Genomic DNA, 25,799 nt, shown 5'->3' on the forward strand with positions numbered 1-25,799 from the left:
CACTAGAAAGTGTTTTCGCCTGCATACTATTGTTTATCTTTACACTGTCTCTCGTTCTTGCACTGTTTGCACTGTTCTGTATTGTCTGCAAAAGCTTGCACACACACACACTTCATGCTCAGTCGCTTGTATTGTACTTAGTCCTATGTCTTCATGTAGCTCCATGGTTGTCTCATCTCACTATGTACTGCACCTGCTATATATGGTTGAAATGACAATAAAAATAAAAACCTTCGACTATGATAGGGCTGAAGTTATGTTCAGTGTGCCTGTGCTCCTCACTGCAATTTATAATGTCTGTTTATTATCTTCTATTCTACTAATCTATTTTCGTGCTGACATTGCCAAAAAACATTCTAGACTCACTGGAAGTTGTCGTGCGTTGTCAGCTGTCATGATAAAGTTTAAAAAACAAACTGTCACATAGCACAGAGGTGGATGTGGATAAAGCCACAGCCTGGAAACCTGCAGTCTAGGACATAAATTCTCATTCAGCTTCATGAACAGTGAAAAAGACATGGCTGAGCCGTCGATCTATTTTAGTAAAAACCTAATGCGTAACTGAGGTTAAGGTGTCAGTCCTTTGACCATAGTTAAGCTTGTGACACCTCAATCAATGCCAACGGCTTAAACCACTGAAAAGGCTGATAAGCCTCACACTTGACAAAGAGAAAAAGAGAGCAGGAGAAGGAGAAACATGGATCAGCAAATGAGAAATTATTTGCTTAGTGGACCTCATGTGTGATCATACACAATATGGTTTGAATGTGACAAAGGTGGAGACATGATTGGGAAGAACATGCAAAGAACTGATTATACAAATGATTTGACTTCCTCAGTATGCATACCTCACAGTGAAAAGTCGCATATTTACAGCAGTGCTTGGCCCTCAGACTTCTGATGGAACCGACTCAACAACCGACTTCATTGTTTTCATTTCAGTTATCTTCTTCAGGAGATCAACAGAATAAGGAGTTTTAGGCTAATTTATCCCAGAATTCACCCCAAGGAGGTGATGTCTGGTCCGGACCTTATACAGCACAGAGCTTAGGTCAAGATTACCTGGTAATATCTGTGAGGTTTCCACTTAAGTGTGTGATAAAACCTGATTTCAAAATCAGGTACTATCTTAAAACTCCTGTAGTCTGAGTCCACCTAAACAGCTTTGAATATGACTGTCTTCATGCTGAAGGAGTAACTGTGATTGGAAAAAAAATAAATAAATAATGAGGGTTATTATTAGGATCTGGCTCTGGACAATGTGTCCAGGCAGGGGGTAGGAAATACACAAAAATAAAGTGATAGAAACTGGGTATGTTACCTAACAGGTAACTAATGCAGAAATAAAACCAGACAAGACTGGAAGAAATAAAAAGAGGTCTTCTTCTTAAACGTTGCATAACAGTTTTGATCCTTACACGTCGCTGATGATTTGATCAGTTTAGCATCGCTTCATTTCACAATCCTAGGCCTACAGTCGTGAAAAATAAAATCTTAAAGATGTCATTTCATCTGTGCTGTTTTCTCCTGACAGCACAGAGAGCTGAAGGAGAAAGTTGTACGTGGAACATTTCCAAGCAATACAATTTGGAAAGTTTTGTTTGGATTAAAAAGGTTCTGATCCAAAGTCTAAGTAACTAAATGGGGAGGTTAGAAAATTCATTCCAGCTATCCTTCTTGTTTATTTAGAGAAGCATCCATTCTTCACCGCAACGATTTCAGATGGCTTGATGTTACAATGTCTTAATGAGGGTCTGGTTTTAGTCTCTGCTGTGTACAGCCTGTATCCAAAGCCTTAGCCTTACTTTGTCACAGCACCCACTTACTAATGATTAAATTATCAGCACATTAAGTAACTTTAACTGACATTTGAAGGTAACCTGAAGTTATAACTTGGGCTGGACATTGTAGCTGCAGCTGCACTTGGCTCATAGTGTGAATTTAGCAATCATTCAAATGATACAAGATGAATTAAAAAAACCTTAGTACTAGCTGTTTCATTCAAATGCACCACCTTTTGTCAGCAGCAAATGCGACGCATTAAGAGAGCAGTTATTGGTGTAACGTTATGACCAAGGTGCTTTAAGGTAAAAGCTTATTTGCATAGTGAAACAAGAGAATGTTTTCATGTTCCTGATTTGATTGTGTCTCATTTCAGCAGACATTCTCAGAGTGTACAGAACTGTAGCGCAATCCCCCACAAAATGACCTGATGTAATATTAACACCAAGAAAACTCATATGTGCATATGTGTGCGATGTAGCCTTGGTGAGACACACGTGTTTATCTAGCAGAATGCTACCTTGAGCATATGCCAACTTGGCAGTGTACTTGTAATTGGGATAAAAGGAAAGCAGAGATATAAGGTGATTTTAGATATAAAGTAAGCAAGAAAGAAACTTATTAGTAGAGTTAAGCGTCATTAAACATTTCAGTTGAAACTATTAACTCCCTCCAACATTTATATGCTGTCTTGAACCCTACCAACCTCCAGATGTCTCATCCTGACATGTCCTTCCTCTCCAAAAAGAACTTTGTTGAGGTCATAACAATATTGTACTCCATCAGCTTTAATCCTCAACAGCGGGGATTAAACACAGGGATTATACACTCATACAGACAGTAAACAACGGAGATGACAAGGAGCTGTGTGCTTAGCAAAAGGACACACAAGGCTGTCCACTTAGCGCTGGAACCAGAGAGTTCAGCGCACACGGGAAAACAAGCGCGCCGTTTTCTACCCACAGTTATGACAAGAACACAACTCATGTCTGAATAAACACTTCCAACACATTTTTCCCCTCACACTGTATACCCTCTATGACGCACTCCTAAAGGCCAGCTTCCAAAATGTGACTCACACCGTGGACAACAGCAAGTCTCACTTTAGGAGTTCATTTGCATTTTGGGTAGACCCGCAAACTGGAACACATAAAACAGGTTCATCTAACGGGCGTGTGACATGAAACAGCAACAGAGTTACACCGAACGTGATCGTGGTGTCAAGCGTGAAGTTTCTGTTGTTACACTGTCACATATCATCCCAGATTATTGTACATAGTAAGATCAAGATCTTGCTGTATAATATTAAATATAGCATTAGTGCAGTATTATATCGTATTACAGAAAAAAACCTACTGTTGCTAAGTGCTTGTGCTTGGATTACATAGGTCAGATTCAGTAAATTCTTGCCTTGCACACAAATATGTTAACAACAATGGAGAGTTCAACACATGACAGCAAAGGATCTCGTGACGTGAAGACATGGGGTCATATGACATGGACTGACAAGGGACCATCCACCAGTTGTAATGCTTTTTAAATTCCTGGCTGTAATTTGACCCTAACATAATATCCGTAGAGACAAAGTTCAGCAGGCATTATCATTTTGAGCTTAAGGTCATAACATCCAAAAAGTCTTTAATGGAAGGCAGCAGACGGTCTTTTTAGCCAGTCAAACAACAGATGTGTATTCATAACATTCCTCGTATTGAAGTACACAAAAGTTAAATTTGGATTTTTGGATTATCTCTAAAAACCTTTTCTCTACTTTTACTGAAACCTCTGTATCATTAGTGATGAGCTGCATGTTGATCAGGTCAGTTTGTGGCCGAAACACACTGCACACTTCCACTGAGAAAAACCCATTGTTACATTATGTGTTTAGGATTACATCATCGTAAAGTCACTTAAAATCTCACCTTGTCTGTGTGCAAATGGATTATAAAACATCCTGCAATCTGTGGGGGGATTAGCTAAGTATTCTGATGATCTGTTTGAGGAACACAGGGAACTTTTTAAAAAGGGAATTGTGAACTGCTTTTCTCCAGGGTCAGAATAAACTATTCATGAAGGGAAAGCGGTCTTCTGTGTTTATGACATGTTTCGAGGAAGAACAACTCCAGATGTGCGAGACGAGGTACAGTTTCAGTGATTGTTTTATCAGCTTTGAAAGTGTCCTTTCATCACATCACATCCATAAATGTACAGATCATTAACTCATGTGTTAATCATTTACTGCGTCATATAAAAGCGGCACCACTGGTTTTAAAAATCAGCCATGAGTGTGAGAAACCGCACGAGCTTCAGGGTTTCACCAATTTTTTTTGGTGTTTAATCAATTTTCTGTTGATGGACTGAGACTGACGGCATTCAAAAATCCATTTTAATATTTATGACCAGTATTTAGTCTAATCTCTCACAATGAATGTTGCTTGGGGTCTTAAATCAACGATGGTGGGCCGGTACCAAACCAGCAGAAAGGTTAAATTGGTATTCTCAGACTGAAATCCAAACCGAAATAACTTCTTATTATAATGGCCTCTTGAAAATGTTCAGAGTCCAGTATGAGGAAAAACATTTTCGCAAGATAGCAAGACTTTGAGCTCTGATTAAGAATTTAACGTACTTGTCTTACTCTCCTTATCTTATCAGCATCAACTGATAGATACTGTTTAATAAACGTGACATTTAATGACACAAGGGATTGGTATAGCAAGGCTCCCAGGAAGAAAAGCAAGGGATCAATATTCCTGGTGTGTTTTTAATAAAACAAATGTTCCCAAGTGGGGGTGAAACATTCTCAGGCCTGCATGTGCTCACATTTTGTCATTTAGTGCTGTGACTTGCAAAGTAACTGTCAAACCAACAATGAGCTATGAAAGCAGTGCCACAACACATTTTAAAGCACGCTTGTGAAAGAATGTTCAGCCTTTGAAACTTCAAGGTAGAGGCTTCATTGTTTTCGGCCACTGCGAGTTTGGAATTACAGCGTCATCTGCCCGTGAGATTTTCATACTTTGAACATGAAGACAAAATAAAAAAGCAATTAACTTCTCTAGTTGTACCACACGTTTGAGTTTCAGTAGGGTTACGTGAAATATCCTGCTTCCAATAACGCAACACTGTCTGTGGTTTGAGCTGCCCGAGAATCTCACATTACAGTTTAACCGTCACAACTATCTGTTTCTCCCAATTAGCTTCTGAAACATACTGGCACTTTGTCAATGCTGCCGACAGTATTTGAATTGATTCCTTGATGGCTAAATTGAAAAGCAAATCAATTTCAGTGCTTCAAGTGATTACCTGGCTTCTCTAGTTCAGCCTGTGACCATCAAGCCTGTTATTATCATTCTTAAATTTGCAGTGTAGTCCATGTTGCAGTGGGCAAACCTGACAGACCCTCACAGAGAGAGGGTGTCTTGGTGTGCCAGAACCACCAGACTGCAAGGGCTTGGCAGAAGCTCTGGCAAGAAACACAGAAGTACTAAAAATGTAGTAAATGTATTAGTGTTTTATTGCTGTTGTTTTACTGTTTTCTTCTGACAGTCACGTACTGCTGCAGTTTCACATTATCTGCAGAGACAAGGCGTCGTACATTATATTAAATGGGAAACAGTGGGTTCAAGGCATTCCCTATTTTCCGGATAATGACAAATAAAAGGCTAACACCAGACAATAGAGAAGACTGGGGGATAAAATGCCACCAACAATGACTTCTTGGCTCCTACAAACAGACAACCACAGATCTTGCCACTGCTTATTTTTTTTTCTTAGTGCTGCGTGGACTCATAAATTCAGGTTTTGCTTGAACAATATTTGCAGTTTGTCAAGAAAAGCCTGTCCGGTAAGCCTTGAAGACAAGCCTGAAGACATTCCTAATATATTCACCGTTGAAAAACGTCTCAGTTGTAACAAAAAGTTGCGTAAGCCGGGGTAAAAACAAGTTTGTCAGCCTACATGATCATTCTTAAGTGGGAGACCCACATCTGTAACTGCAACTCTGCCCTTTCCATTTGCCCTGCCTTTTGTTCTTCATATAAAACCTTCTAGAGCTCTTCCATTAGATAATGCCATTATCACAACAAAACTCATGGCAATTAAATGCAGATTATGCCGTAATTCAGAGTCTGGTGCATTAGTCTGTGCTCCATCATGGAGCTATCTAATACACGTCTAATGCATCCAGGCAGTAATATCCCTCTCTAATCCTTGGTAATGTTCGTTGCTGCACCTCCCCATGGATTAACCAAACCCTTTCAGTTTTAAAAGCATTCTGATCCGTAACTAAAGTGACGTTCACCTCTGGAAGGTACATGTTTTATTAAGTTGAATCCATGTCACTCAGAAAAGCAGTGTTTTTCCAGAAGTGTATTATTCCTTTCAGTAATACTCTGCAAGAGGTAAATTAAGGTCAGCCAGAGCTCCAACAGTTCATTCATCTATTGCTGAATGCTACTGATGTTTGCTATCAGCATCAGACAAGGTTTATGTTCACCAAACACTCTTGTCATCACTGATCAAACTTAAAAGTTGATGTGAAATTTGAAACATTGCAACATATTTTATAGCCGATGTGGCCTCGCACAATCTCGTCCTCTCGTTTAGAACAAATATCACCACAGGCACAGATATAAGGAAACCAGGGCACATATAAACAGGGAATAGAAAGTAGAAGTAAGTTTCAGTGACGTCTGAGATTCAATAGAAACAGAATGTGTGGTCTGATAACAGAAGAAGAGGCACAGAAAAGACACATTTTATGACTGTTGGCATAAAACCTGTACTTGACCATGCTGTAATCATTAATTTACCAGTTGTTTTCATGCAGGCCTGAACTCCATGCAGATTATTTGCTGCATTTACTTTAGTTCCTTCAAGATACATAATGTACATTCAATGTACAGCTTTAATGACCCATGCATTTTTTTGCTATTAAATTTGCTTTTAAAACCAGAAATGAACTAGAAAAACTAAATGATTGAAAAGGGAAACCTTTCGTTTTTTTTTCTGTAGTCTAAACCGAAATAAAGAAACTTAATACTTTAATTTTATTTTTACTAATGTGTTTTAACAAAACAAAGTGCAACAAGTCAAAAACCAAAAAAACTGCCTTATTTTCCTTCAATGAAACTTGAATTTACATTTGGAATTTGCGGCAATCAACACTTACACCATACAACCATACACCACTCTCATAGGCATGGATCATTACAGCAGCCCAATTTTCTTAGAGAGCTACAAAATCATTAAAATCATCATTTAAATTGAACAATTTTTTTTTTAGAGTTTAAAACCAAACTAGAAATACAAAAAAGGACCTGAATCGTTCGCCAACTCAATCTAACAACGTAACTTTAATACACTTAAATAATAGGATATCTGAATGCTGCATACTTATAATCAGTACTATCCGCACTATCTGTAAAGACTGCACTAGAACTGCTGTTCACCACAGCATCACAAAGTGTCTGTGAAGACACTTGACAACCATAATGACAAAGGTTAAGTGCCAGAGAAACTCAATTGTCTATTTAGCCAGAAGCATTAGCAGAAGCCTTGTTATGGTCTTCATGCTCATGTTACCTCTGAATCACAAAGCTATATGCATGAAGTGTATAAACACAACGGCAGGAGGATAAACATACAGATGGGGACAGTCTACCAGCTGTAAATAAAAGGCTTAGCAGTCATTAGATAGAAGGATAACAACATAGAATCCTCACCATCCAGCAGCAGCACAGGATACCTGCTGCTGCATTTTAGAAGTGTAAGACTCTCTGTGTAGCATGGACTCCCAACAAATGCAACATGTTTTTGAACTAAAGTGAAACTGAAAGTCTCTTAAATTTGTCCAGATAGGGACAGCTGTCAGTTTACTGGCCTAAATGAAGCTCAGTCACCGATGTGTTGACACAGATTTCTATTTCACTGCGGCTGAGGCGTGACAGTGATGGAATGATTTTTTTCTTTGTTATTCTTGTTCGAGAAACGTCAGTGTGAGAATCAGGGTGCATTCCACCTCCCGACTGTGAACACATACTGATCATGCATTCACATGTCCGATCATGTGAGAGCTTAAGTGACCTGGGATCTTTACTGCTATTCTATTGTGACTGCCTATTAAATCCTATAGCACGGCCCACATGTACAAAGGATTTAAAAACAGACCCTAGAATAGAGAAGAACCACGAGAACCGTGACTTAAACAACCATTACACATAAAGCTATGCTCTGTGTATGGATTAAGTTAACCATCAGCAATCATCGCTTTCAAGAAGCCCTTTTTGACGTACAGGCTTAAATGACTGCGATTCAACTTAGACCCAATATGCATGTGGGTGCATGTGTGTCACTAAGCCTTTGCGCAATCCTGCATTTGTTTCTATAAACTAGAGCAAAGTAAAACAGTAGAACACACTACATACTGTGCATTTGGTCACACAGGCTTAGTGGCTCTCATGCGTTTGTTACTACAGGTGACGACTGAGACGATAGACCCCAGTTATATTTATCTGATATTTATCATCAGGATTATTCTGTAATCCGTGAGGGACTTCAGTGTGACAGCCTTCAGCAATCTGTCAATTTTACTATGGTGTAATGCACAAGGGAAGGAACATGTAAAAGCCTTAAAGCCAGTTCAATTGAGGGCAGCTGTAAAGAGGAAGATGTGTTTGTTAAACATTTCAAATTCACAAACTCCCCCAGGATATGACAAAAGAATAGAAAAGAACCTGGTTGATTAAATCTGCAACCTCCTTATCAGCTGCAGTAACCCACTGCTGCAGTAAGCTTCAGAGACATGAGTTATACCATAAGACTTTCACCACTTCACCAAATTGCACAAAAGCACAACAAGTGGCAACAGAAGCTTTTCAAACTGCAACGAAAATACATTAGAACCCTGCGACTCTGCTACTCTGCAGCTGCCAAGATCAAATTTCAAAGGCTGGAGAAGCAGGAGGGAAGAATATATGCTCAGTGTCATATGGTCAAACTGTCCTCCACTGTATTAAGATGAAAAACATGCAAGGCTGTACACATTCACTCCTCAGACATGCACATCAGGTTATCCATACACAGACAGTTCACTCCACCCATTGAGTGAAAACAGGAAATTGTTGTTTGTGACTGTTTATGGGACCTGCTGTTTTTGACTCAGCCAGACTGTAAGCCACTCTTTTCCCCATTTGTTATAAACCCCCATTCCCTGTCACATTGCTGCTTCTTATTTCCAGCAGAGAAGGTATTCCCATTTTCTTCATGTCTTTAAGGCCGGTCTGGCTTTCAATAATGAGACAGAGGTTATTAGTGAAAGGTAATTTCCACCCAGCATGCAGATCCACAATCATATGGAAGACCAGCGCTGATCAATAACACTCCAAGAGTGCCCGGTCGACCTCTAGAGACCCCCTTGGAGATCGCTAGCCGTCGATGTAAACCAGTTCGGTATAACTATGTGATTCATTAAGCTGCAGAGGTCTGTGTTAAATGGCAGGGCAGATAAACCAACTCAGAGACACTGCAAAGTGCCCAAAGACCTATTCTGCAGACAGATGTGGGATATGTGACTTGTCGATGTTACAGCATCGATTCAAAGTGCTAGGAAGGATTGTTCCCCGCTGATCGCATCCAGGCCAAAAGTTAATCCCAGTAAGCAGGAACACTTCCTACGAGCAAATGACTGAACAACAGGTGGTCTCATTCACAAAAAAAAAAAGAAAAAAACAGGCTGCCTGAGTGTTTCATTGAAGTAAAAGGTACTTATAAGCTCCCATTAAGCACCTATGTTACAGTTCTGACCCTCAAAGCATTATCATTAACCCAAAAGTAGATTTAACAATGAAACCATAGAAGTGGTTTTAATCATCTAAATGGATGATTTTTAAAAGCATTACAAATGCCATCCAAGGTCAGTTTAATGGGTCAAACAAGCCTAACTACTTTAGTACGTTCTGAAAGGACGCTGTGTATCTGCTTGGAAAATGCGCGCTCGCATTTGAAGTTGTGAGGCGCCATTCTGTTGTTTCCAGTAGCAGTGCATCATTTGTGTTGCATGAAAGCAGCAAGAGCAGCGTCACACGGTGTTGGAAGCAGCAAGAAAGCAAGACTTTTTAAGCAAGCAAGAGGAAGTCACAGTTGGAAATTCATAATGGTTTGTGGTTGTGTGGTACTTTGTTATGAAGTTCACAGGCTGCTGTGAGTGCAGAATTAATGTGAGCCTCTTCTGCGCTGGATTTTTCCACGTACGACTGCAATACGAGTTTAAAATAAACCAGTTCCGTATCTATCCTCATCTTGTTGATAATAGCTTTTACATGTTTATAGTTGTTTTGTGGCGTTCACATGTTACATAATACCGAAGAAAGAAACAAAATCTCAGAATAGTTCACGACAAATCTGTATTCCAGTCCCAAAAAAGTAGATAGCCACAATAAATATCTATTATGAAAAGTCTTGACAAGCCAAAGGGGGAATCACAACACAGCTGAGACTCTTGAGAGTTTGGCTCACCGTGCTGTATCTGCATGCTCTCAACCTCAGTCCATTATGACCAAGCTGCCACACACTTCCTCCTGCAGAAGCTAAAGGTCCCTGAGCAAACACAGAACAGACACCAGAACACAAAGCTGCTGGCAGGACATTCTCTTTCACATGACTCTACTTGGGCACACTGTCCTTCGAAAACGTCTTCTCCATGCATCGGTACAGACAAACACACACATTAAAGGACAAGAACAAAACGCTATCCATCCATCCATCCATCTGTTATCTATCACTGCTTATCTTTAGAGGGTCGCTTGGAGCCTATCCCAGCTGAGAAAGGGCGAGATGAGAAGCGAGGTACACCCAGCTCGCCAGTCGATTACAGGGCTAACACAGAAAGAAAAACAACCATTCACACTCACGTGCACATCTGTAGCCAATTTAGAATGCCCACTTAACCTAACCAGCTTTGGGGATGTGGCATGAAGTCAGAGCACCTAAAGCTAGGGTATAGTAAACACTACACCGCATGTATACCACATACACAAAAAGGAATTTGATCTGAAATTTTTGCTGCCTGAAACAGGAAATGAGAGCTTTCGATTGCAGGTGAAGGCTTGTATTCTGGTTTTAAGTTCCAAAAATGACAGTTAACACAAAACAGCCTGTGTGTTAGCTCTGCTGCCTCGTAGTTGTGTGTGTCTGCCAGCCAGTCAAGTTGCAGATTACATTTATGTCTCATATATGTGAGATATAGAGATTTGGCAAGAATTTAACGATAAAATGAGTCTTTTTGCAGAGCATCACAGTGAGGATGACCCAGACTGGGACAATCTACAGGCATAAGGATGAATGGATGACCCAAAAACATAATAAATTGTTGTCTCAGAGCACTTTGGACAGCTTATTTTGGTTCAGCATTATATTGCTGGGGACAACGAGGTGGACGTCACGTGCAAGGCCACATATCCAGAAACTCAGAGCTATTTTAAAATCTGAACGCAACCTTTGTGATGGTTCGCTACACTGTAGCATTGTCCTCCAACTGACAGAGAACGACTGACACACTCTAACCACTCAAACTCCCGGTGACACAAGCATGACAGCAGGAACATGGACGTCATCCCACCTGTGACTGCTCAGTCAGTCCCCTTCCTGCACTCAAATCCCCTTATCAAACTGTGAAACAGATTTGGGCTGCATCACGACAGCATGCAAACAGGAACTGAACAGGGCTCCATTATCTCATGAAGTGCAGGTGTCAGAGGCTGTATTTTCCTCTGTGCAGGAGCTGTCCTGTGCCAAGAGACGAGCACATTTGCATCCATGTGTGGTCCAGGTCTCCACTTAACATAATGTAATCCAGATTCAGAAACATGGGGAGAAGCACTACAGCAAGGGAGCAACAAATATCAAAACAATATTTAAAATATTGACCTATATTATAATACGTGGCTGAAGACCAGTGTTCAGTTCAGAATCAATAATCAGTGCTCATTCCAGCACAGTCTCTCTAGGCTGACCAACATGACAAACAGCACAATATTTCTATGCAAATATTACCGTCTAGCGTGCCAAACACAATAGAACTATGAGGCACAGCACATCATTTCTCCCAAATGCATGGTGAGAATTAAAGTGATAAATAATGCAGGCCATCATGATGGATTAGTTTAATCTTAATGCAGCTGGTCTGAATTGATTGTCGAGAAACAGGAAGAGAGGTGACGGGCTTTCAGGGAAATCCAAAATGCCCAAGCATTTTGCTTCCACCTCTGTTTCTGGTCAGAAACAATCTTCACATTCAATTGTATCTTAAAGATGAATGCGCACAGTACATCAGGAGTGACATCCATTTCCTTTTTAGCTTTTATAATATGAATGGAATCATATTTTGACATTAATTGTCATTGTATTATCAAACCCCCCTGAGGCGATAATACTTCTGAACTGCTGAACAAAGACAGGCAACGTCTAACATGGACTAAATGACATTTATTACATGAAACACTGATTAAAATCAAGTTGCCCTACAGCTCTAACACAAACTAAAAAACTAAAAACTACCATTTCCTTTCAGCTACAGTAAATGTGTTTTCATCCAATTAACCTAGGTACAGAACATTTCCTTAGGCCACCTTAGATTTACGTATTAGCTTTATAAATAATGAAGCAGCTTCCCGCTGGACTGAATGACCACTGCCCAGCCCGACCAAAATGAACATCAGATAACAAGGTTTCGGAGAGCTATAAGTGTTTTCATTGCTGTCCATTTTCATCTAACAAGCCACTGGCTGCCTCTGACATATCCAACTATTTTCAGCAGAAAGCATTTGCACCTGTTTTAATCAACCCAGCTCTTTATTTTCCTATGTTTGACATGTCTCCATGCTTACAAAAGTGGAGTGACCTACACCTTAACACCGCACCTGAATGCCTCCTGAGTAACAGAGCTGGTGCTGCTCATGCTTCTGTGTAGACATAGCTTAAGTGCATTTTCCTTTAATGTTGGTTTCACCGAGGGCTTGCTGTTTTAGGGAGTTTGCAGAGCTAGTTATTATGGTCACTGTCAGAGAGGCCAAATATCTGCCTTGTGCCTTTACTGGCATCTGGATACAATGTGGAGGTCAACGTCCTGATAACCGCCTGTAAAGGTGTCACAATAGTAAATGCCATAGTTTCTATGGGGGAAAGTACCATCATTGACGGTGCCTCTGTCAAACTAATATCTATAGCAGCCATTAGAGGGATTTGTGCAGTTTACAACTTACGCTGCAAATCTCTGTAAAAGGAGGAATAATTAACTTTTTCAAACTACTAAATCTGCAGGAAAAAAAAAAAAAAACTTGCATTACTGTGAGGAAGAAGATTTAAATGTGCATAGTTTGCAAAATACCCTCAATCAAGCCACTAAGTTTGTAACATCTGCCGCCCATGTGTCCCCTCAATAAAGCCCAGCCCATGTAATCCAGCGATGGCAGTCAGAACTTCATATAAACAGAACCAACGTTATGCACAGGACTGTATATCGTCAGGGGGACCAGGAAGCAATGCTAAATATAGCCTATGATGAAAAATGTCATCTTCCCTTCCTGATCTTATAAACACACGCACTAACACACACATATGCCATGATGCCTCTTCTCTGCCCCATCCAAATGATTTCACAATCGTATCGTATCATGATGTTGATCCAACTAGACCTGAATGATATTTAGGTTGCAGCTGGGACTTCCTACTCATAAGGGAACCGCCACGCAATGTATGAAAATTCCTTCACAAACCAAACACCCAACTGCTAACTGCCTCTGTTTACCAGAATGGGTTGGAAGGATTGGGTGTGTTTGTACCGTGTATTAAAATAAGATAGAGCAAGCTCAGACCCTGTCACCCAGGGCAGAGAGCACCGTAGGCAACAGAGGGAAACAGTGAAACAGGCAAACAAGTAGGAAGACAAGAGAGATGAGAAACTGAGAGGGCTGGCAGTGTATTTGCTATAGAGCATTCAGCTGTTAGCATCAAAAGTGGTGATGAATCTGCGTATCTGTTCTAAGTATACTGCTGCTTTAGAAAAGAGGCAAAAAAAAAGAACAAAGAATAAAGGAAGGCACGGCCACTAAGGCAGCAGAGAAAAAGCAAGATGTGGCAGGTGGTCTCACAATCCTGACTGACTGAAGCACTGAGACATAAAATCCCAGGACCAAAGAGGTTTATGTCTCAGTGGCACAAACCATTTCCTCTCACAGTCATCTCTGGGAGGCCCCAATTATGAAACGAAAATTGGAATTGGAAAAATCTTCCAGAGCGTTGTATTTTCTAACTGAAGTTAAACAATAAATCAATCAATAAATGGATAAAAAAATAAAGGAGCCTACTGATTTAGGAACTGAAATGTTAATTTTTAGCATCTTCAAAATATGAAGAGGCACTTGTGAAAATGTCCGGCCGGATTAGTACTTCAAAGGTCCTTCACTGAGGGTCTGGTTTTCTGCTTGCTGATTTTTTCACACCAGTAATTTCAGATAATTACATTGCGCTGGGACGGAGGAAGCACACTACTCCAGAAAATAAGCTGCGGTACTTCCACATATTAAATAAACGAGTGGTGATTGTGCATTTAAGAGATGATTTGATTGAAATCCTGTGCTGCCTAATGAAAACACCATCGAGAAAAAGCTGCTTCACTGTGACACTGCAGACATATGATGTATTCTAGTAATTTCATCGTGGAGGCATTACTCACCGAGGCATACATCAGCGTGGTTTATTTCGGGCCACCTGAGGTTGATATTGCTATAAACGCTCATGTCTCTCGTGAAAATATGGAGTTTATTACAGGCCATTTAACCCCCTGAAGAGATAAAAGCATTAACCAATGCATTGCTTTCTGTATGGGGCACAACAGAAATGGCACCCTCAAATGCTGGCTGCTTGCTCTCTTAATATCTATATTCTCAGAACCACATTGGACAATTTGCTACTATCACCCAACAATGTATAATGAATTTAACCCAGGGTTTGGATACGTTTTCTGGACACAATCTTCCATCTTGAGCATCAAAACCAGGGAGCTGATGCAGCTTCATGTTGAAGCAATCAAATGCAGCAGGAAAATACTGCTTAAGAATGTTGACCTGTTTTAACAGTTGAAAACGGCACACATACCACAACAACAAGAGGTAAGAGACGAAAACATGCACCAGCCAGCATGAAAAAAAGGCCACGGACACCTGGGGAGTTTGTCTTTCCATGGTCTGTCAACAAAGGCCTTATTGGGATGACACTCTGACGGATGTGCACAAGGACACTGCGATTACTGTCCAAACACCGGGGAGCACAAGGTTAACAAAGCCACTGTGCATCAACAGGATATGGGACGGAGTCATTACTGTGTGTCTGGTATCTTGAAAGCTTGATTTAACACATCATAAAGCCACGAAGCATAAGGATGACCCCGATGAGGGCCACGAGCCAAATCGTGACAGTTTAATAAAGTTGTTCCATATACCACAAGTGGCGCTGGAGTGTACTCCATGAACACTGGTAGCAGGTGACGTTGCGCCAGAAATACAACTTTTTCCACGGTACATCACGAACCATCAAAAATAATATTGTAACAATGCTCAAAAAGAAGGTCACCAAGGCTTTGTTAAGACTGCAGGAAATTTAGATTTGTTTCTAAAATCAGATATTCAAGACAGGAGTGTCTGCACTGTTATTTGTGATCAGATCGGATCGCGTCACTAACCCATGTGCATGAGTTGTTGGGACTTCCAGTGACCTCCAGTATTGCCTGTATATTAGCCTCCACCCATATTGCCAGCAGACAGTTTATTTTGGTGTCTGTCCATAGACTGACTGTTGCTGCAAGAACACTGATTGGTCCACACCACTGTGGATCAGCCAGAAGCCCATAGCTTGACGGCTGCCATGATGGACTCACTGGATTGATCTTGTGATGTCACAAATCTTGATCCAGCCGCCTCGCAAGGTCTGTTGGGTTCCTCCACAAACACAAAACTCATTCGCTTGGACTACCATTAGACATTATTGAAAAAGCCTCAGGTGAAATTCAGTTGTCTAAAATCTGCCAATAAACCAATAAACCACTGGGAAAGCCCACGGCCATTCTCTGAAAACCAATACGTGACAAACCCAACGACTGCCGCAATACTACACAAATTGTCTGTATGTATCAAACTGGTGTATGAAGCAGAAAATGAGACTTCATCCATCAGTATGTCACAGGAAATCACTTTTTTCCTAGAATGACAATAACATTTTCTTAAGACTTCTGCCAACCCATACCCTTGATTTCGTGTCTCATTTAATTCTGTAATCTTCTCACATCTGTTGTCTCACATGCTGCGTAAACACCAACAGTAAAAGAGCAACAAGCTGCAATTCATTTTAAATGGAAGTCAGTGACATGAAGCCACACACCTCAGATGCCTATAAATTCGAATCACTACAAAGAGGTAGTTTATGAGACTATCATTAAATAGATTTTGCATTGACTACCATGTTACAGGCACAAGCAAGAACATTCTTTTTTGAGCAAAAGATTTGTGGGCACATCAAGTCTGCTGAAAGAGACAACAATAAGCATTAGCTGAGTTAGATGGACTCAAAGGTGTGTTATTAATACAATCTGAAATGGGATCAATACTGTGGGACTGTGTGCTCTACTAATGGCTTTATGTTTACAGTGGCAGGGGACAGTGACATCATGATACCATCTACATCCTCTCAGTAAAGTCCATTTACGTGAGTCCTGTTGTACCGACACTCGTGTAAGTAACAGGCAGTTTATACTTCTGCGTTAAGTTGACGTAGAGGCTACGGCGACAACACAGACCCTACGCAGACCCTATGCAGAGCCTAGTGTCGTGGTTGACGTGCACCTCCCCAGAAATGTAACTACGTGCCGCGGCGACGCAGAGCGCAAGTGCTGTGATTGGTCCGCTTGGTAGTAGCGTGTTTCTGCTTTGATATTTCCGTTTCCGTTTCTCCATCTCCGCAATTTTCTAACTGATTGTTTTGGATCAATTAAGAATCAGTAAGGTTAACTGAGGGGGTTTGGAGATTCAGATATTTGTTATTTTGCCAAACACGAGTCATACAAATGTTAAGTTTCAGTTGCTATTGTTGAAAGTGAAGCAGGAAGTAGAAACGAAAATGAACCCAACTAGCAAAAAAGACACAGCGCCAACTAGCATGTGGGTGGCGCTGTTACAGAGCGAGCCAGACTGACGAGTGCGCAAGTATAAATTGGCTCGCCCCGGCGTTGGCTACGTGCGTAGGTTGCGGCGTCTATGTCCCGCAGAGGTATAAACTCCACTTATGTGTCTACAGAGAGGGGTGTACTTGAAGAAGACACTTGACACTAAAATATTTAAGGTGCCTAGCTGTGAATATGTTTAGCTGAATGAATGTGAGGCAAGTCACAGAACAGGAGTCATCTTTAGAAAATTAGAACTTCAGGAAAATAGGGAATGCTTACCCTAACCTAACAAACCCACGTTCCAAGCTCCAAGGTTTCCACAGCCAGCAAGAGCTTAACAGGACCTGAATGGCAAATCAGCTGAGTGACATGAGTACAAATTGCCTGGCTGCATTACCGCGTCATCTAAATGGTGATCTGAGATACCCTGCCGCACAAAGGTAGCCCGCCATAAGCTTGAAATAAGACTCCAGAGGAAAATTAGCCAGGAGACGACAGACAGATCGTTCACAATGCAGATACCATCTAGAAAGGTGGTTACACGCGGGCTCGTTTGTTTCCACAACATTAACTTTGTTGGAGCAATGTATTTCAAGTGTCAGGTTGAGTGGTATGATTTTGTTTTTGAGCTTGTACTCGCGTAAGTTCGTGTTCAACAAGCTGTAGTGTTATGAATGTGTTACACTGTGACCAGGCGCGCGAACATTTATTTGTGTTAACAGTTAATCTTCTAATTAAATTCATTCATTATCTGGTCTAAAACAAGTCAAAATAATAGTATCATATTATAACGTCCACTACAGTTTTACAGAGCCTAAGTTGATATATTCAAACCCAGAACCTAAAGAAATTAAATTTACTGTCATAGACCAGTATGAAACTAGTCAAAAGCATTTATCATTTATCATTTCAGCTCTAATCAACACTTACAAATAACCACACAAATATTCATAAAATGAGTTTAAATATACATGTTTTGAGTGCTCAAGCCTTACAAAATCAAGCTCACATCACTGTAATGTTCAGCACGTGATGGTGCAGCGCTGTGCAGCCTAGCCTATTCTTAGAAAAGGGACATTTGCAGGGTCTGAAAATTAAATGTCACTCTTGTTATAGAAATGCCACTCTCCGGTTCATCACTTTGTCATTTTCAAGTAGTGACTGAGAGGCTCGCCATCGCTGCTGGGCTGCTTGACCCTCATTTCACAGGCGCTTCAGTTTAATATTTGATGGCTAAGCAGATGTTATAAAGTGAGGACCTTTCTCTCTCCGAATAGCTTAACGTAACCAATCACCTTCGTCTTGATATAAGGCAGTGCCATTATTTATTCACCAGCTCCAGGAATGGATAAATGCTGGAAAAGTAAGGAGTGGTCAAGAGGTCGGCACTGAGTGCAGAGCAAAAAGCTTCCGAGTACCATTTGAGTTTGTGTCTTCGTCAGTCATTCAGTTGATCATCTCCTGCATTAAAAGCTGTAAGAGTAACAGTGAGGCAGGGGGGGAAATGACAACTTGATGTGAACGCAAAGGAGGGCGCTGGCGGACAGGCTGACAATAATGTCAGGGTATGCAAAAACATGTTAGACTGTCAACACTTCGACAGCTTAGACTGACTCATTCCTGAGTCTGGTTTCACCTAAGTAGGAGCAGATAATAAAGGCCAGAGAGCAGGCTGAGTTTCACTTCAGTGAGAGGAGATCACAGAGAAGAGTGGGTGTTAGGTTGTTGGCAGTGGTGCACAAGGGGAAGAGATGGATTTACGTGATGACATAAGCTAATATGCATGTTCCTATAAGAGAAAAATTTTTCCTAGACGTATGCCCTTAGAGACACAGAATACACTTTGAACCATCTGCATTTGTCAGTGCGATGAGTAACGACTCAGTTAAGACCTCCGCATGTCTCATTCTCCCCGACACTCTCGAGAGGAGGGATTCTGAATCACTGAGATTAAACACCTTCCATGGCAAAGAGTTTATCTTTAAGTTTCCAGCTGAACGGGGCTGTCTTCTGTCCGTCTGTACAACTCCAAAAGAAGAAATACACAAAGAGTGCTTCTAACGGAGTCATTCACTGGGTTTAAATTTCACCAGTTTGACACATTTCAGACGCCATAAAAATAATCATGTTCTGTTCACCGTCGTATAATACCTAAGGCAGACAAAACATTTTTAATGTAAATAAATCAGCTGCACTAGAAAATAATAAACTTTCTAAATTTTAAGACAGCTGGAATGGTGGAAAACCTGCCTTAAATGTACACTGTGCAGTTGTTAAACACTATAACGCCGTGGAGTGTTTCTGCATGTGGGGCAATTCACATTCAGTCATTAGTTCATGCACAGCAGGTGGCTGCAACACTCTTATTTACCAATGCGCCAAGAAAGGCAGCAGAGAAGAAAAATGCAAGGAAGGAAATGTGTAAACAGAATGAGAGATTCTGCTTTGCAAGAATTTCTGAGGAAGGAAACACACTTCACACATTTGGTAGACCTCAAGAATTCACTCAGTGCATTTTTGTAAAAAACACCAAATGTAACTTTTTGGGTTTATGACAAAACTCCACACAGCTCCTTCAATTATGGGTTTGAAACAATAAACTACTTTTGTACACAGCTTTTAAACTCCTTTTAATTTGAAAGTTGTAAACCCAAGTTTAATGAAATTTTTTTTAAGTGAAACAGCTGCATGAATTATCTGCTCTGTTACCTGGGCACTCGCAGTCAGGCTCAGATTTTGGCAAGCCCGAAGGTTTCCACATTAGATGAGGAATTCGAAGAGTTCAAACATGGTAAAGCTCAAAATGGCGCTTGATAGGTGGAAAAACCACCTTCAGTGGCGTTGGCAAACTGGAGGCTGACGCGAGCCGAGACAACTACCCATATTTGTTCACCCTGTAGCTCATCTCCATTCCTCTCTTCTCTCTTTCGCTTTCTGTCCTGCTGCTTTTGTAAACTTGCCTCACCTGTCGCTAGCTAGTCCTCAGCTCCCACAGCAAACTTCCATTACTCTTTGTGCAGAGCTGGTCCATTCCAACAGGCCCATTTTAAGCAAAAGCTTCACTTGTAAAGAGGCACTTTTAAACACCTTGCAACAAGCTCCAAGGAACTGCTTATGGTGCCATAGAAATCAACACAGTCATGTCATTCTTGTTAGGTCGCAAACAAACAGCTACTCCCCATCTAGGCTTGAACAGCTAAATGTGTACAGTATTATAGGGTTATTTCCTCATTTGCACATGATATACACCGCCAAGCCAAAAAAACTGCAGCAACCCCAGATCATAGCACTGCCCCCACGGGCTTGTACAGTAGACGCTAGGCATGATGGGTGCATCACTTCATCTGCCTCTCTTCTTACCCTGATGCCCCCATCACTCTGGAACAGGGTAAATCTGGACTCATCAGACCACATGACCTTCTTCCATTGCTCCAGAGTCCAATCTTTATGCTCCCTAGCAAACTGAAGCCTTTTTTTCCTGGTTAGCCTCACTGATTAGTGGGTTTCTTAAAACTACACAGCTGTTCAGTCCCAATCCCTTGAGTTCTCTTCACATTGTACATGTGGAAATGCTCTTACTTTCACTATTAAACATAGCCCTGAGTTCTACTGTTGTTTTTCTTCGATTTGACTTAGGAGGCTCGTACCTATCTGCTTAGTTAAATCCAGGTGGCGACTTTTTTTTTTTTTTTGGCCAGGCAGTGTAGATCCACTATACAGAGCTTATCAACATTCAGGCGCTTTGACAGATGAAGCTTGATTGCGCACTTAAGCCACAGGAGGTCCATGTGTTTCATAGCTCTATCATGTTATCCTCGATGTCATCATGATTCTAGTCATAAAACAGCAGCGAGCGGAAGCAGGCAGGGGCCCGCTAACGGGAAAACTGATTGATCACGTGTCGTTTTTACACATTAGCTGCGCAAACAACACGGTTAGTGTGTCAAACAGCATCATTAAACGAAAAAAAAAAAACGCAGAGAAAAACGGATCAGCCCTAAATGTGTTGACCCAACATGAGTGTAAAGCAACAAGGGAGATTCTGTGTGCAGATGTTTGAAATGAAGAGCTATACGTTTAAAGCAAGGCGTATGTTTGCTCGACATAATGCACACGTATCGCACGCGTGCAGACACTCTGAGGTTTTGGTACGGTTTAGTCAGATGGCATTGTGGTTTTACCTTGGCACTGGAATCCTTGCTTTCCAAACCCCCTGTGAAAAGAAAGAAAGTCTGAAATGAGTAGCTGTTCACCGTTAATTCATTCCTACATTCAGGTACAAGGGGTTGCATATCATACATCGCTACTCAACAAGGCTATTGCTAAGCTTTCACATTTTTGAATGTTTTGCTGGAAGAATCTGTAGTCATCTGCTGAAAATGAAACGACAACAACACCCTGGTAGAAAACACAAAGCCCTGTTCTCAGCCTAATTCAAAATGTTTGCAGGGAACTGAAATGGCAGCTGTAGTGATAATGGTGCTGTTGAATTAGAGCATATCAGTGAACTTAAAGAAAGCTTTCTAGACAATTATACTGTCGTAGCAACAGGTAAACACCCAGACTTTTAGCAGGAGGTGTCTGACAATGACACACAGGCATAATATTCAGGTGTCCGTTTTCTTTTGGCCATGTAATTAAGGCTTTCCTTCTCCGTGTATGGAGACAGTGCATCCATAACAATAATCTATGTGAAGGGCGCTGTGTGCTTTCAACCACAAAGAAAAGAAACTAATTGTTTGCACTGAAATTTAAGATCACGCTGACTTCGCTCAAATGTAAACCTGTCAATGACAGAAGCAGGAGAGATCACACGCCCACCTCCAACAGTGCAAGACTGCAAATGTGGGTGTAACTTTACCAGGCTGTCTGCGCGTTCACTGTTCTCAGACAGAACTGGAAAGACTGAACGAAAAAGTTCCATTTAGCAGTAACTTGAACACTGACACACCGGCCCCTCATGATCTCATTGGAGACCTGCCTACAGAAAAGGCGCCTGCAATCAGCCTGGATACTCACAAATGTACGCTTTGTCACATTTTCCAAATATATTTCTCTTTGAGAGTGGGGGGAAAAAAGCAACATCAAGACAGCAAGAGCCTCTCACTGCCTGCTTCAAGAGTGTTTCTACTGAATACGAAGCACCCACTCAAACTTTTTTCTACAGGTCGGGTGTTTTTCCAAATGGGTATATTGAAAAACAACTTGCAGAGTTCTCTCCAAAAATGTAGTCAACGTGCAGCGATGCAGGACAGTTCCAGCAATAAACACTAAAGCTGATCTCCAGAGTAGTTTAAAATGGCTTCAATAGTGAAACTTGTGCGCTGGGGAGGGGAGTCTATTACTCATCCAAATACTCTAACCAAGTCCAATTCCTAGCAGAAAAGTGTTCATTTAAATTTATGCTCCATTGAAGAGCTTCTCACAGGGATCCTGGGGTTTCTAGGAGCACTTAGTCACACACAAATGAACATGACTGCTTCAATTTTTGTTTCTCACCGGGTACTGTCCCAGTTAGGCCGTGCACATAAATTCAGTTTAACTGCTCTGCTGTTTATGTGCAGAATGAATTACTGCATTCAAGGCAACACTTAAAACAACATAACTCCTCCCATATGGGAGTGATAAGGCAAAAAGCAACAAACAGGGACCTCTGGAGTAAAGAGAAGTGAGGGGAAATCCGACGACGTTAAGACGATCCTGAGGTGATAATAGTAATAGTAATAGTAAAGTGTGTCTGAAGTGCAGGGATTGTGGGATCAGGAGGGGGAAAGTTAGCCTGAAGTTGGGTTGCATCATCGAGCAGAGTGTGCCCCGCTGAACTTATCCAATATGCAACAGGCAGACAGCCAGGGGTGTGGAGGTGGGAGACTCACCAGATGAAGTCGGTGCAGTGGCTGCAGAAAGTCGGCTGCTTGAAGAACCTGGCAATGAATTTGTGGTTCTTCACTTCGTGGACGTTCTTCTGCCTCAAAGCACCCTTCCGAGCAAACCGATTCGCAACGTCCGCGGTGGACGACTCGTTCAAACTTACATCAGCCATGTCCCACCTAAAAGCAAATTAATGCAGCAGCTCTGCTTCTTGCTTTGGCTTCTTTCTCTTCAGCTGGGTTTCAGTCCGTTCAGACGCGCAGCCCTCGGCGTGCAGACAGCAGAGTGCGAGCGGCGGTCTTCACTGGAGACACCGTACTAACTGTCTGAGGGCTTTCCCTGCCTGTCCATACACTGGGCTGCTCCGCTGACAGCTCCGCGCTCTGTCAAGGTGGCCGCAATGGAAGGGGCTGCATCCGGTCCCGACTTTCAAAGTAAAAGCCTTTTCTCTTTCATTTCATTAATGAAAGAATTTCTACAGTTAACCACAACTATATACCTGCTCTGCGTGGCTACTTTAAAAGGGCAATATCATTTTACTTTTAGGACTTGAATTTACTTAATTTTTTAAAGCGGCAGCTCCTCCTATGGTTAAATCCAGCCATTAAACTGAATCTAAATCACAAGTTGGTTGAACAAACAAATAACAAAAATAACTTCTATCTATGTAGCAACCTGGACCTCGAGGACTGGAACATTTATAAATCATTAATTCTAAATAAATAACTGTGCAGCTGAAGCTTTTAAGGTGACTTTTTAAACTTTACTTTAAAAGTGGATAAATAACAGGTCCAAAGTTGCACTGGGTTTTTGTTATAAGTTACGCATTAAGTGCAGTTATCATCTGTTCACATAAACAAGGTAATAAACTAATACATTCTATATTAATAAAGGGAAGGCACTATATTCCGTGTCCAATGACAGTGAACTATTGCGGACACAATTCAACGGCTGAAAGCTGCCATAAAAACAGCTCCCGGGGTGCTTCCTGTTTCCATGCGCAGCCTTTAATCTCAGTCTCAAAGAGGTTTTTAATGCACTTGATGTCCGACAATACATGAAAGCAACACAGCCTTTTAAATGATCAAAACGAAGAACGCATGAAGCAGTTCTGCCTGTTCACCCCCCTAATATTACGAGAGTATTATGGAGTAGAATTACTGGGAACCATTGTAGTACGTACCATGATCAATAACACAGTGTAGAATATTTGTGTAATATTCATTCATTCATTCATCTTCTGTAACCGCCTGTCTTGTGAAGGGTCACGGGGCGGTAGGGGGCTGGAGCCTATCCCAGCTGTCATCGGGCAAGAGGTGGGGTAGACCCTGGACAGGTCTCCAGTCTATCTCAGGGCTAATTTGTGTAACAGCTGTCAATTAAAGTTTATATTGCCCATATAATTTAACAGATTATTGTAATACAATTTTACGTGGCAAGCAGCAATACAGAATGTAGTTTATAGTTTATTTTTAATTAGCCATTGTTCATTTCGAGCGATGGCTTCTTTGCCAATTTTATTTTGAAGGGAAATGTCCTCGTCCGTGTCTTATGTATCTTCGTTCTATCTTGACGTATCTCCGCTTCCTCCTTTTCATTCTGGCTGATGTCACGCAACAGGATCCGCTGTGGGAGGGAGGGGGCCCCTGGCCCCGCTGCAGGAATTTGGGATGGCTGCGGCACCGTGTGGAAAAATGGCGCATTACATATTTTCGCTTGGTTTGTAGAAAATAACCAAGTCGAACTCGCTTGATGAACGCGTGAATACAGCCTGATAGAGTGAGACACCACAGTGTCAGTGCATCCTAAGCCTCTAATGAATGGGTGCCAGTATGAGCTACTGCTTGCCTGGTATGTGTGGGGCTATGAGTTTACATTACCAAACCATTATCAGTCAAGTCTCTATGTCATAGGTTTCGATTTCCCACAGTGTCAGACCTCATGTCTGATCTTATTTTTTGCATGTGCAAAAGTGTTGTTCAGAATAAAACTGTTTAAGAACAGCTTACATTACCCATTTAGTTGTCCTGGAGTCCAGATTGTGCATGGGCACCATGTGCATTTTTAAAAGACTCACATTACTAAACACAAGCAGACTTACTTCTTACTTGATTAAGACCAAAGAATAGTCTTCCATTTGAGTTGTCTGTGTTTGCCTTTACTTAAATGTGTTCTTCAAATTGCTAAAGATCTTTAATTGCTGTCATCAGTATGTCTCCAACTGGGTTTCTGACTCAATGAGGCTGTTTGCCTCAACTGTTTTTTTTTTGTTGTTGTTGTTGTTGTTGTTGTTGTTGTTTCAACTCATTTGAAACATTTTCTCTCTGCTGTGTGGATTCAGCTGTTTCACAAACTTTCATGTGGTTCACTGACCTGCAGAGCAGCCCGGCCACCTCAGTCCTTCTTAAATTCGAGTTAAATATTTACAGATTCGGTTGGGTTAAATAAACCAGATCTAGTGTTCTCTTAAATCATGTGACATAAATGACACTCAGCATCTGCCCCTTGAAATCAGGACACTAGAAGAAAAAGACTGATGAAGGTTCTGTTCAAACAATGCTGCCTACCTGCATAGCTGAATCCATCCATGAAGGACACTAGGTATTACTGGTAATCAGCAAATTGTTTGACCCAGTTAGGTTTTACATCACTTCACTGATTATAGTCCTACGGGTCACAGAGTTTTTAATTTTTTTAGTAAACTGGATTATCTCCTTTGATTCTAACTAGACCTCCTTCATGTTTATAGTCGAAAACCCCAAATCAGTTAGAGCACATACGCTGTCAAGCTCTTATCTGTTTTTTTGCATTGTTCCTCAGCTTCAAAAGAGCAAACAGCCACAGAGCACTGATAAAATGACATCAAATGGTTCCACTACCGTTCATCAAAAGTAAGCGCGTTTGTTTGTGCCTTTATACAGTGCCTTTCAATCTG

At 41.2% G+C, this 25,799-nt stretch overlaps 1 protein-coding gene across 1 annotated transcript in view; it reads right to left on the reverse strand.

Moving 5' to 3' along the window:
• Nucleotides 1-23,218, reverse strand: part of prkcaa (protein kinase C, alpha, a) — a 135,573-nt gene extending 112,355 nt beyond the window's left edge. The window contains exons 1-2 of the mRNA XM_084570894.1: nucleotides 22,870-23,218; nucleotides 21,175-21,206 (exon numbers count right to left, since the gene is read on the reverse strand). Of these exons, the coding sequence (XP_084427020.1) occupies nucleotides 21,175-21,206; nucleotides 22,870-23,036 (199 nt within the window). The 5' untranslated portion in view covers nucleotides 23,037-23,218. The remainder of the gene's footprint in view (nucleotides 1-21,174; nucleotides 21,207-22,869) is intronic.
• Nucleotides 23,219-25,799: the final 2,581 nt, after the last annotated feature.

Source organism: Chelon labrosus (genome assembly GCF_963514085.1).
Source record: "Chelon labrosus genome assembly, chromosome: 2".
Classification (NCBI taxonomy): Eukaryota; Metazoa; Chordata; class Actinopteri; order Mugiliformes; family Mugilidae; genus Chelon; species Chelon labrosus.